At 37.8% G+C, this 14506-nt stretch overlaps 1 protein-coding gene and 1 pseudogene across 1 annotated transcript; both read right to left on the bottom strand.

Moving 5' to 3' along the window:
- Positions 1-2782: 2782 nt before the first annotated feature.
- On the bottom strand, positions 2783-3832 carry LOC145502188 (histamine H2 receptor-like; annotated as a pseudogene).
- A 5817-nt stretch (positions 3833-9649) lies between these two features.
- On the bottom strand, positions 9650-11518 carry LOC145460385 (melanocyte-stimulating hormone receptor-like). The gene has a single exon (XM_081445164.1). The coding sequence runs from the start codon at positions 11480-11482 to the stop codon at positions 10559-10561; it is 924 nt and encodes a 307-aa protein (XP_081301290.1). The 5' UTR covers positions 11483-11518; the 3' UTR covers positions 9650-10558.
- Between the last annotated feature and the right edge of the window lie 2988 nt (positions 11519-14506).

A 14506-nucleotide genomic window follows, 5' to 3' on the forward strand; every position in this document is an offset into this window, starting at 1 on the left:
ACGGTTAGGCCTACTGTCTACACTAATCCGTCACGAAAACAGGGCTTTTCGAAAACGTTCTTCAAACCGGAAGAATTTGAGAACGTCGGCTTTTCGTTCGTAACGTTCGTAACGAGATTCACAAGTCTCGCAGGATGTTAGCCTGCGAACAGGCTCCCGGTGAGCCCGAACGAAGCCCCGATCGCTTAACTTTGCTAGCTCTCCGAATTCTTCTGTTTCGTGCTCGCCGAAATTTTTTTCCGTCCTCGCCGGGAGCCTGTTCGCAGGTTAGCAGGATGTCATCGAATATCTGCCGACTATTGACGCACCCGCTACAGACATGGCTACCATTCACAACGTTCTAGTGCAGTCGATCAAGATCAAGAATATGTTCAAGTTGAAGAGTATCGTTCTCGTCTTTGAGCAAGGACTCTATGCAAAGGTAACTGAATCCCAGTGGAAACAAAGTGAGAGATTCAAAAATATCGTGCTTGGGATAGGAGTATTCCACACAGCCTGCATCCTGTTGTCCATTATTGACAAGCGCTTCCAGGATGCCCGCTTGAGAGACCTATGCGTCGAATCTTGTGTGATAGCAGAAGTTTCTGAGGCCGGGTTAGACTCCATAAGATCATGTATGAAGCCCTCATGAGACTGGCGTAGCAAGGATTCGGGGCCTGGATAGAGGAGAATCACAAGGAATCCAAGAGTACTATTGATAGCTTCTTCAGTGAGATTGGCGATTTCTATGATGATATCTACGAAAGGCATTTCCGGAAGCTTATGACCAGTTCTTGTAGTGTCGATTTCGTCAAGCGTTTTGACAAGTACATGGAGTTCCTCTGGCATGAGAATGGCAAGCTATCCGAGTTCTGGTTATCTTACCTGGATATGGTAAAGATTCTCTCAAGACTTCTAAGAACATTGAAGGAAGGCAACTGGGAACTAAATGTTTCAACAATAAGGAACATGATCGATCCCATGGTGCTTTGCATACCGCAATATAAATTATGCAAGATATTTATCCTCCTATCTTTCAGAAATGTGTCGCCTTGGAGAAGAGCATCAAGATGTTCTGTTCTTGTGCAAGATCATGTAAGTTACCCAGGAAGATGAGGAGGAGGAGGATAAGAAAGATTAAGGCATTTTAAATGTCAGTAAAAAGAATCCGTAAAGCTAGAAGAACATTGTTGAGTAAATTATGAAATCATTACTCCACCTCGTGAATTATCTTTTCAAGGCAATATTTTCAAACTATATCTATACATTTTTGTGCTTCTCCAGCTTAAGAAAGCTTTTTCAACTAATTGTACTGTTTAACTACATAATAAGGTACAATACCTTCAATTTTTAAACACTTTTGCCACATTTTGCTTTAGTATAAAGGTGTTTTTAACGTGGAAGAAGGCAGATCCAAGATGGCGGATCCAAGATCAGCTGTCTTGGCCACAATCACTTATGTATGTCCTGCTTCCTTTTAAAGAAAATTCTGCGAGATCAACGCATTCAAAAAATACTTAAGAGTTATATTTTAAAATTTAACTATTTGTCAAGCGTTGCAATGGAGACAAAATCCTTTTAAAATCTCGTGTAAGTTTTAACTAAGTGGTTTAAAAAGTGATCTGATAGAAACATTCATCATTGTCACTTAAAAAATACCCTTAACGTATGTATAATAAGTTTTCGGCGAAGCCAATGGAAGAAATGAGCTAGGAAGACCTTAATTAATGTGTACCTCAATAATTGTCACACGTCCGCGAGGAAAAAGGAAGGAAGTTTCTACAAAAGCATTTCAATCACGTTGACACGGTGATTGACCGCTTTCTCCGGTCGCACCGCACATTAATACACCTTTTCAATAATCGCTGACCCTGCTTTTACTGGGGATCATAATATAAAGTATTAGAGCATTTGTAAAAGACCTGAGGAACACGGGCAACATTGCCATAGTCCATAAGAGACCGATTTCTACTGAGCAAATAAAGAAACTGTTCGACATCGGCGTGCTCGGGCCGGCCGAGAGGAAAAATCCGGTCTCCTTTTTGGAAGACGACGACGAGAGAATCAACGCCAGCTAAAGCGCTGGCCCTTGTGAAAAACTCCTCAAGGTGTTGAGTATTTTGGGTTGAACCGAAGTCAGCTCGGTTCTTTACCAGCCATGAAAAACCATCAGGGTGGCCTCACAGGTTCTGAAGTTGAAGCCAAGTATACAAGCGTACATACAGAATTTAATAATGAAATTTAATGAAAAAATTATTCCATTCGAGCTTGTTCGATATATGATTGGTTATAGCCAACTCATATCCAATGAATGATTGTCAATTATTTGTGATAAAGGGAAAAATAAAGTCCAAGTCGCTGCAACTGAAAGGAACAAATGAGTGTTTTTATAATATCCACCATCATTAACAAAGTTCAAAAAATTTCTCGCGTTTACAATTTATATCATTTTAACACATTCACAGAATACATTCAGGTTTACGCTTACAATGAAAATTGTTCTAAAATTTTGACTTGCATCGATATCTCTTTCACTTCTCTCTCGATCCTAGGACATGTTCCATACAATAGGTACCATACTAAATGTACTGCTCTAATGTGAATTCTATAATTCTTTCCGCCATAGATCGGACATGATCTTATGGCCGACTGACTGAAACTTTCGATTCCAAAATGTTTAGAAAAACAGGCTACATAACAAATGTCTTTACAGAAATGTTCATATATTTGTAGCGGCTCAGTGTTCACACTGTAATGTCATAATATTAATAACTTGTCCATAGTCAAATGTCTCATTCCCTTATCACACATCATCTCGGCTCGTCCTAATATTTTGTACTTGTTCAACATTAGCTATGACTCCAATCTGCCTTGGTCCAAACATTTTCCTTTCAACTTCCTCAGCTTGTGCAACGGTTTTTCTCGACAGCAACTGAATGAAGGCTACGCGAAAATATCTTATTCTAACAGAGTAAATTAACGGATTAAATAACGAATTCAGTACTGGTATCAAAGGAATAAGATAAATAGCAGTTTCTCCTCCATTTGCTGGGTTCCTGTTGGTAGTGGAAGCCAAAATAGCGAAAAAGATATTTATTGGAATATAGCAAAGAAAAGAAGCCAGTAGAACAACAGTTGTCGTGTAGAAAGCTTTCTTGCTTTTCAGTAACTCCTTCTTCGCTTCTAAGGAAATTTGGTTAGCAGCAATTTGTTTCTCGTTGCGGCGGACCTCCTTGTATACAACACAATTAAAATAAATCATTGCGGGAAAATAGAGAAAAACTGGCCCGACTATGAACACTACAAAGTTACTTGAAAAATCTGTGTTAGTTTTGAAGACGTCTTGCATGGGAAGCAATAGGGCTATAACCCACGCCAGACCAGAAGCTATGATGATACGAACTTCAGTCACCTGGTTCTCCTACGTGAAGGGGTGTCTAACCGCGACATAACGCTCTGCACTCAACAAAATTAAATGACAAACTGATGCCGTCAGAAATTTGCCAGTGAGAGTCACTGATAGTTTGTCTAGGTTGCAGAATATGTTTCCTTGACCACTGAGAAGATAACTTCCGTGTATGATATGAAAAGGCTGAACAAGTAGTCCCACCACGAGGTCAGTTGTGGCTAAACAGGCGAGTGCTATGTTAGATTTGGTGCGAAGCTGTCGTTTGGCTTTCACTGCAACCATCACCAGGATGTTGAGCAAAATTATGAAAGGACAGGTGAAAGAGTTCACGACCATTCTGGCGATGAATACAGCGCGAACATCAGAGGAAATATATTCGGCATTTATAGGAAGAAATGCGAGACCACAACTAATTATTGTGCGGTTAATAGTGGTGAAATTCATCTTCCTTCGACTGACTGAGTGTGTAATAATTTCCTTGCTTCGTGTTTTCAGATCGCTTACCTTTCTTACTTTCCCTCTTAAATGAGTTCAGTCTGATTACAGGTGATGTTAATTCGGGATAATACTAAATTACGTACTTTAATACAAAATCACTTTATTACAATTCAACTAAAATTGTCATTACATTAGCATGCTATTCTTATCTAAAATGCCAGGTACGTCCTAATTTTAAATGCACATAGCCGGGTTATAAGATTTTGAGAGGTTAGGATTTTAAGGTGTTCAGTAAAGATAACTTTGAATTCCAAAGAAAATGTGAAATAATGTTTTCAAAAACACCAAGTATCATTATAAGAGGACTTGAGACCGGTAAGTGCTCTACTGTCGGGAATCCAGTAATTTACCGTAATTGACTATTCTATTATTAGCTTCCGTTTTTTTTTTTTTTTTTTTCGTTGCAAAATTGGCAAATAATGTTCTCAATTGTTAATTTTGCTAATGGTCATAAGACATGTTTCAAGTTTTGTTTCTTCCCAACCAACTTAGCGGTTTCGAAAAAAAAAAACTTTTTTTTTTTTTATATATGGAAAAATATACATATTATTTGAACTTTAATTGTCTTGGCGTTAGCCATTTTCTACCTTTTGTTCTTGTACTGAGTACCGCAGTGTCGGTCTCTAGCAATCTGTTGCAATTGTGCCGGATCCTTGTTTTATTTATTTTGATGGCCTGTTTCTTTTTAAGAGTTAGTAAATATCCATTTCTCTTAATGTCTCTCTTGGGGCCGTAGGATGAAATAGCAACGTCAAAAACGAAAAAAAAAAAAGAAAAACTAAACGAATCGTAATTACCAATAATAAAATTAATATATACCCTTTCGTAATCGAGCAAGCTTTTCGTGGCACATTAGAACTCACCGAGAACGAACCCTTTGTGTTTCGTTGGAAAGCAGAGTTTCCTTGACGGAGCTGCTGAACAGAATGTCTTTATAATTAATTCCTAACAGGACTTTGATATAGCTTTTTAATTTAGCGATGTCTAAACAGAATTAATTTAAAAAAAACCTCTTCGATCGGCCATCTGCTACTTCATCAATTGATTTAAAGGTATGCATACTGAAGAATCTTACTCTTAATTTGATAAGCAATGGGTAGCCAGTGAAGTTCCTAGAGAGCTGGCATTATGTGTGAGTTACTTGGGTATGTTCATATCAAGTCTAATAGCTGCATTTTGGACACGCTGTAGATCAGAACTTTGCAAATTGGGAAGTCCATACATTAAGCTAACATTAGCTGAGTCGGGAAGTAATAAAGGTTTGGACAACTGTACGCAGACTATCCTCAGACAGATATTTCTTAAAGTGCACATGAAAATATTTTACTACTTTCCCTGAATATAGGTTTATTAAGAATTATTTTGACGGGAAAGCGACTAAAGATCTCTCATTTCACGATAAAATTGTAGTCAAGGTCCAGGGATCTTTTCAAAGATTGTGATCTCATTCGCGTGTACGCTTTTTGAAGTTATTTTTACAATACCTGGAGAATCTTCGACGGAACATGGCTGTAAGCGGCGAGGACTTTACCTCAAGTACATTCAAAGACGATCTAGACTTGGTATTGAGGAAGATGTAGGAAAAGAAATGGGCAAGATAGCTCTTTACGAAGGCCAGACTGTGGCGAGTTCCGATGACAATGACGGACGCCTCGATGAAGACGAAGTCGACGAAGATGGACTTAATACGGCTAAGTTAGAGCAACGATTTGATAAGACCATGCGTGTCAGTTCTTGCTATATGATAAGGTTTCTTATTTCATCACTGGGCTTAATAAGACGATTTACAGTCAGCTGGGTGCGAAAGTTCAGAACGATCTTAAACCATGCCACGAATTATATATTTGAGCTATTTCAATCTCCATTTATTACTCAAAAGATAGGACTTCAGAGAATGAGTGAGTAATTCTTCAAGCTTTATATGCTCTCAATTTGGCCACTCCCACCACCCCAGAAACAAAAAAACAAAAACAAAAAAAATCAGAGAATATTACCAGAGCGGAAGTAACACATAATATTACCAAGAAATAAGCTCAAATCATTTCCTACCTTCTTATGTATTTTTCAAATTTTAATGCAGATTTCTCAGAGCTAAAGCCCACAGGTGGATTATACGCTGGATGCTACTTGGACTGGGAATGAGATAGGAGTAGGCCGTTACAAAAGGGCCAACAATTTAACCGTTACCCGTAAAAATGTTTAAAATTTAATCATTAGCTGTAGAAGCCACTACCCCATTGAGACCCTGAGATATGCCACACATGCCTCAACTGGGTGTATACCACCAGAGGAAAGGAAGAAGACGAACCAACCTTTTCAGGCACACTCAACTGATCCTGAATTTTTTTTATTTGGAAAATGCAACGGTCGTGATTTGTAATAAAATGCAACCTGTTCAGACATAATGTGAGTTACAGATCCGTAATTCGGGATTAATACAATCAAAATTGGAAAATGAGTTTTTAATGTGAGACAAAATGGTACTCCCAGATGCTCACTAAGGCATGATGGGTTTAGAAAAAGTAGCTATAGGCAATGGTACTAAATTAGCAAATTTGCAGTTGTTTGTTTCGGAAACATTGCTTTGATTAGAAGTTGACTTTGTTTTGATAAAAATTTAGCCGCCTTTGATTTGTGAATCAGACCCACTTGCCATGATAATATTATTTACAAATACATATGGAAGGTATGAAAAGTGTTAACCATGTCAAAGTCAACAATGATCTATGACCATGTCACTAACACGCAACCTAGCCTTTAGAACAGTCTTTTATTATGTACGACAGCAATGTGCAACTAAGTTATAATAACACAGTCTGAGCCTGATGTTTTGAAAGAATTCCATGTATTCAAAGGTAAACAAAGCGTCAATTTTCATAATTGTTTCACAAAACATGGTGTAGGCGACATACTTTTTGTTGTGCCCCATAGAGTCAAATCCGCCGTCACCACTCCAAACGGAATCTTTTGTTGACTTCAGCTGGCTGATGAGAGCTCCTCTACAAGTCTCGACAATGATGAAGAATGGCCGGGAATGATAACTTCTTCTGGTATACAAAATATGCGCAGATGGTATGCACAGAGAGCCCCATATGGTGGAAGAACAAAAGGATTTTGCTTAAAGACGCTCCAGCGAGCAAACTTAGGAGAGCATTACCAGCAGGATACCTCCCAAACACTGGACGATAGGGCTGACTCCTCTTGGTGTAAGGATTTCCCCAACAGTGGCTGCAGTATTGAAGCACAGTAACAATTGTGCCAGTCTGTTTCATCACAGCCTTGGGCTTTCCAGTCTTGCACTGAAAACAAAATATTAGGAACAGACTCTGAAGCATGCTGAAGAACACCAGGAACTTTGGTTCATTTTCTACAGTAGTATTCTCCTATACCCTTTACGCACAACGAGATATTGAGCTTTTCAATTTACAAAGATAACTTCTTAGCAATTAAATATATTAATTCTGTATTTTAGATAATTTCGCTCATTATTTAGCTATCGAGTCTTTACCTTTTTATTTGATTTAAGATATTTAGCCACTGGCTGGATAAAGTTAATTTAGGATGCATATTTAATGCAAATACACTTAACTCTGTAAGACAATAAGGAGCTTGATTTATTTGTCCAAAAATTAATTTCTTCCAATGTAGTCAATTTCTATCACAAACCTCCAAAGCTTTACTTATTTTACAAAATGTCCAGAGTGATCCCAGAAATTATTGTTTATGTGGGGATAATTAACTAGTGTAGATTATTATCCCTACCTCAGGTTTCTGTCTTCTTCGTCACCATCTCTGCTGCTGGTGGAATCTCCGATAAGCTCCTGCACTACACCATCACGTGTTGGCTCTCGCTCAAAATTTTCGGATATTTCTTTTTCGAGGTCTGCTGCACTTTCTGGTGACTCAGCAACAGCCGGTAAAGGTAAATTAGCCGAAAAACATAGCGTAGAACTATCCATTGAGTCGGCTAGATCTGGGCTCCGTGTGAAACACTCCAGACCGAAATGGACTATGTTCTATCTCAGCAATATTAAACGTAAGTTTCCACAATTCTTCTAGCTCTTTCCTTTAGTAATCCGTCCTTCTACTCCCATGTTTTGTATGTTCACTCAAACGAGATGGAGGCTAACTCGATAATCTCGCGGGTCTATTAGCCTCCATGCATAACTGACTATATACCATTGTGACTTTTAATTGTTATAAATGTATCTTTCTTTCTTTTTTATGCTAATGTTGTAATTCTAAATGTAAGTGCAAAATAAAGTGAAGTTGAAGTTGAGAAGTCTTCGTGGGCTTAAAATCAGGGCGATGTTTGTGGACGAATTTAGCCAGTGTATTTTTACGGCCTCGTCTTAGCTTTAGAGAACAGATGCATTGATCTACCTGGAGTAGCATTAGTGTCAGTGCAAATCACTTTCTCGGGCCCTCCAGTCACACAAAACTTGTTCGGAACACATTCTTTCTTTCCCTTTTCCGCCACGTTTCCTTGCACACGAATGAGGTAGCAAGGGATTTTTGGCAGCGCGAAAGATGTCGCAAATTTCGCGCCATGGACTGAATTTTCAAACGGCTGAAAATAGTTCATGGTCTTCACGCAGAAAAGGAAAACGATAAAAATGACATAAGAGGGATATAAACTACATTATTAGGTTTGGCTTTTATTAATGAGATGTAAGCTTTACCATAATTGTTTGTTAATTAACGTAAAGAGCTTGTGTAACGAAATCCACACAGACATCGGTGCTAGCAAGGTAACCTAGTAACAGTTTTGATTGTGGATAAAGAGAGATGACACTTTTGGAAGAACAATGATGATCATGAACATTTCCCAGAAACGCGGTGATGGAAAGAAGAATATTAATTGCTGAAAAAAATGATCTTTGGCTTTGGCTCAGTAAGAGCGGTCAAGCAATAAAACTCTTCAGTTGTAGTTTGGTTTTTAATTTCAGTTAAGTTCTGCATTTTTTTCTCGACGATGATTGTTACTACTGTCTTCTTTCTAGACAAACAAGATCAATTGTGAACTAAGATTGTTCCCGCCTGGTCCAGTAATGATTGAAAACCTCCAGAGTCATAAACGTAAGAAATCAATTTTAAGCGTGGCAAAATCTTTGAATAACTAACTAACTAACTAACTAACTAACTAACTAACTAACTAACTACCTACCTACCTACCTACCTACCTACCTAACTAACTAACTAACTAACTAACTAACTAACTAACTAACTAACTAAATAACTAAATAACTAAATAAAACGATAAATATGAATAAACATCTAAATGCTTGTTATGATGGTGAGAATTTCCTATAGTCTGCACTTACTTTGTCCTCGGACTTTTAAGATTTTGGCTTTTTTACGCTCTACGCGCTGATTTGTCTCCAAAAGTAGTGACTCAACAGCAATCAGACTTGCATAGCATCTAAAGCATCCAAATGTGGCTATTTTAGTGATAATTACGTGTCAATCTTGAAGTCACATTTTATACTTATACGTCATATTTCAAATTGACCATCTTGGATTTCAAACATTATTTAAATAAGTTGCAACAGCTCCAATTAATATTGTTTTCAAAACTGTAAAGAATTTGAAATGTAATCTTTGTAACATCCAAAATGAATCAAGAACAGATATCTAACCTCAAGAAAACCGCGAAAGTGTAGTAAAAAAAGCTCTTTGAGATCTTGGTTGCCATAGAAATGGCACGTCATGCGACCAAACGTTTGACAGATATGTACAAAAAATGTTCCCTGATAAATTTAGGAAAATTGACAAAATTCAACCATAATATCTCTTGAATGTTCTTTAAGTTGAAAAAGTTTGAAATAAGCCCGCGTCCATTTTTTCCTTTTTTTCCTTTGTCTTCCACCAAAGGTCAAAGAGGGCTTACCCTTGTACGTACATGCAAACTCATAACCCCATACGGACAGTACAGAGGAGGAGGGGGAGGTGGTTGGACCCCAGCATTTTCTCGTTGAGGTACGCTATTTTGAAACGTTTTACCCTTAATATAGAGAACCTGTCTCTGTCGCCTACAAGATGATGTTAGTATTATGGCATACCTGTGAAAGAACGCTGCTGGGCGCCCAGTGACGTAATCCAACATGGCAGAAACTTTCAGATTTTTCCCTTTTTTGCATCGTAATTTTCGTATTTTGGCGTAAAACTTATATCTCTGACAGCTTCCAATATCACATTATAATAACCATTAACTTTCTCGTAGCTCACGTACACACCTCACTTGTCCTTGGAAATCCCCTTAATGTGCGAGCCGATTTTCACCACATTCTCAGCAAATATGTCTCAAAGATAAACGAACGCCTACTTAAATGGACAAGTGCCTAGAGAAAATCCTGTTGACAAAGTTTTAAAGAGCCCGAGGGTGGAGTGGGGGCAGCAACCACTTACACAACTTACAATACTAACATTGCTTAAAATTCATTAATATCTCGCTTTACTTACAGATGATATCTTGTAATGTTTAAGGTTAACTAACTTTACGCACTTTGCTATATCATCTTGGCTAAATATTAAAACATAGTGATAACTGATAACTGTATTTGGAGCAGTTTTGGTAACAGTGAAAAAAGTGCTCGTTTGGTAAGTAATGTTTTCTTGACGAATAAATGACTCTTGATGGCAATCAGCTATACCGCTACGCTTTCGAGACAACTAACCCGGGAAACAGTTCACCTCCTTGATCGTGTCCTTCACTGCTCGCCTCACGTCTTTCAGTTTCCAACAGTACAGAAATGGATTCAACGTGGAGTTCAACAAAAGAAGGGTAATCGTTACAGCATGAGCTTGGTGAAAAGTTGGTGAGTGTAATCCAAGCACGCCACGTAAACCTGTAACAACAGCAAATGGCAGATAACAAGCAAGTAAAGTCATTTGTACCCACAAAGCACTGGACACGGTCTTTCTGTATCGTGCTATATTCAATGGAATTCGTGCTTCACTTTGTTGTCCTTGGGACGTATTATTATGTAATCGAGCTTGGTGACGGTGAAGGGTAAGATAAATCTTCATATAACAAAATATGAAGGTTACTAGGCATGACAGCATTATTATGGAGGTAATCGTTTCAGCTATGCGACGCTTGTAAAGCATTGTTATTGAAAAGCCAGTGCTAAAAAGCCAAAAAGATACCACAAGGACCCATACTCGCCTCAAAGTTACCACTTGCCTGTATCTTAGCCTCAACATCAGGGCGAGAAGTCTGTCTACACTTATTGCCGTTATTGTTAACAAAGATACCCCACAGAAAATGTAACCTATCGTATTTGAAAGTATGGTAGAATAGTAGCAAAGTTTGGAATGTTCTGGAGCGAAAATAAAGGTTACAAAAAGAGGATGTGAAATTAGACCCACGAAGAAATCGGTGCTTGCGAGGCAACCAAAGAGAAGTTTTGATGGCAGGTGAAGGGAAGAGACTTTTCGAAGAGCAACAAAAATCAGAACATTCCCTATTAAAGCAAGGATGGAAAGGAGAATATTCAATGCTGAAATAATTGTTCGATGTGGTTCCTTAAGGCTCTCCAAGCAACAGAACTCTTGAATTGTCGTGCAGTTTCTAATTTCAGTAAAATTCGGCATTATGTTTTGTCTCGATAATTTTCCCTTTTCTTTCTGTTATCAAAATCTTCTTATCGTCTGGGTCGTTTTCGAGGAATCCTACTTCAGATGTTACAGTTTCATCTGTTTTTCCTGAAAAAAGAGAAAGTTTATAGTTAAGTGTAGAAAGTAGCTCTCCTAGACAACTAACATTGAGCAGCCCAGGCATTTGCATCTCACTTCTTATGTCGTAGATCATGGAGTTACATATGCCAATATGCGAGTAATAAAGAAGAAAAAAAGGCAACAGTTTTACTATGAGCAACAAACTATTCTTCAATCAGAACAGTGCCTTGGTGTTTCTATAATTCTGTTGTGGTTTCTGCCGTGGGCTCCTGGCCGTGGGCTAAATCGCGTTTTTTTGTGAGAATTACAACTGCCTTTGCGCGTCGTTTAAACAAAGATCAATGAAATTTGGAGAAGAAATTTGGCGAAAAAAAACTCGTATGAGTTCGTTGTGAAGACAAAACTCCACCCTGATAAAATATGTTAAGAATCCCGGGCTAAAAAAAGCAAGTAAAGAGGAAGGATCGTTCCATGATAGCAACAAGAAGGAACTCACCGCTAGCGACAAAGGCCCAATGTTCGACCAACCTGTGGCCTTCAGAAGGTTGTAATTATAGTACTCCAGTAAACGCTCGCCCAACTGAGTTTCTAACAGTTTCCGCGTTTTGTTTCAGATCGGCGTTTGATCGATTTTAGTTGCTAGTTGCGCACTCGTTTCTTCTACGGTTTTTTTCTCTTTCGCCGAACCGGAGTGCTTTGTTACTACTCAGTTTTCCAGTGGCAGAAGCCTTTCTGTTGTGTCTCAAATTCCCATCATCGCAAATCAGTAAGAATGTAAAATAGTATTTTCCAGCAAATTGCAATGGCTTATTTCTATTAGGACTATCTTGTTCCAAGCTTGTATTTCATGACGATATGACAGTACGATACGAAGGTATGACAGCTTTGACAGTTTTCTTGGTAAGGTGTAATCAGCTTGCGATTCTTTAAGGGATAAAAACTCGGGCTTTATTTTTGACTTAATTCCTTTCCTTTAAGCGAATTAATAGGGTGTATAGATTTGGGTAAATTCTCACGAAAATTGGCTAAAATGTTCCTTGATTATCAATGTGCCGAAGTGTTTTCTTTTTTGACATTTCAAATACTTTCTTTCTTAGGCCCTCTCATGTCACGAAGATCGGCCAACTGATATTATATTCGTGTAATTCAACATTTATTTCCTCATTAGCCAAAACGAATATCGAACAAACCTCACGCACTTTTTGCAGTCGTCATTTGCTAATTATTGGCATGATTCAGCTTGTTTTATCGTATGCGAGAACACGAATCCAGGTAACTGAGTTCAGCAACCACTGTCAGTCTTGCGCCCGCTTATCAATAAATAAAGTCTTCAAAATAGTTATTCTTTTGATTCTAAATGTGATTGGCTTTACGTTGATACAGTTCTTTTTATATAGTTTTGGTAAAAGCGAACAGGAAGTTCTCCTGAGGGTCTAAGGTAACCTTAAGATTAAGATGCAAAACATTATCTTCCCAAACTTCGTGTTTGATGACATTATTTTACTTCTCCTAGACGTTTTTGCAGCATTATGTTATACCAGCGGATGAAATCTTGAGTGAGTCGACATACATTATTGATGTGGTTACCATTTTTTCCTTGATTCAGTTAACAGAACTCTCTAACTAAACTTACAGGCTGCTGTGGAATAATTTTTAGAATATGAATACAGCACACCAAACAGAAATGAAATATGTATATGTAAATGTTTCCCACAAATTCAGGCTGTAGCACGCAATGACACTTCGTAATTTACATTTCCATTTTGTTTGTTCAACTGCTTACCTAAGCGATGGGTATCTGATCTTCTGGAGGCCTCTTTCAGCAAAATGCAGTCTTCTTAACTTTGATGAAAAAGAAAAAAAAAAAAAAAAAAAATTCACAACTGCCGCTTATTATTTTTATATTATATATTATTATTATTATAATTGTTATCGTAAGGTGATGTTCCATTTCCGTGAGCAAAAATGAATTGAACAAATATGTTGACCAATGTCTCCATTTTGATTACTGAAAAAGATGTCTTCTCCGAGCAGAGTGCAAATAGACTTTCACTAACAGGAAATCAAACTTCCGGCCCTTGGTGGTCCTGATTACTTTAGGTTGAGACTTTTTCGTTGACATTTCCGTGGATCTATCTTGTGTGGCTTTAGACCAATGTCATCAAATGTCAGCTTGATGATTCCATTTCCGTAAAGAAGCATCAACGCATCCTTTGTAACGAACCTTGAGCTAATAGATATGTCTCCTGCGTTATCATTTTCATGCAATTATTCAGTCCAATCAAACCTATTTGTTTCGGGCAAAGATACTTGCAAGACATAGTTTCTTTGCAAAGTCGAGAAGGGAGGAAAATTGCTCTACTGGATGACATAAAGAAAGTCATCTCTATCACCGCCAAACAAACATGACCGCCACTGGTAGTCCAGCTGTTTTAATTAAATTTCTTAGAATTGTTTTCCTACGTGATTCAATAACATTCATTTCAAGCATAAATCGAATTCAAATTCAGATCCAGTTTTATCTCTCAATTCAACTGCTTTTTTAATCATAATGAGACTGGTACACTGACAATAACCCTATTTCACAGCAATGAAGCACCTGCTGGTGACGGAAACGAGGTCCAATATAACATGCATTGGTACTTTAAGGTGGCTCGATACAGTTTTTTTCTGAGCCATGCTAAGCATTTTCAATTGGCGTTTTACTAACCTTCCCTTACTCTGATCGATGTGGAAATTACACCAGTTTTTGGAAAAAGATTGAAGTTTGGTTGAAAGTGGTTTTTAAGGTAGTTGATATTTTCATGGAAACGACAAACCAAAAATATGAATATCGGTAAAACATGAATTTTGTACGAACCAAATCTGTTATCAAAAATCTGATGCCAATTTCTGAAATTATGATGTATGGCAAAGGAATATGCAAAAATAATAAAATTC

This window comes from Orbicella franksi, chromosome 11, assembly GCF_964199315.1.
Source record: "Orbicella franksi chromosome 11, jaOrbFran1.1, whole genome shotgun sequence".
In the NCBI taxonomy this organism is placed as follows: domain Eukaryota; kingdom Metazoa; phylum Cnidaria; class Anthozoa; order Scleractinia; family Merulinidae; genus Orbicella; species Orbicella franksi.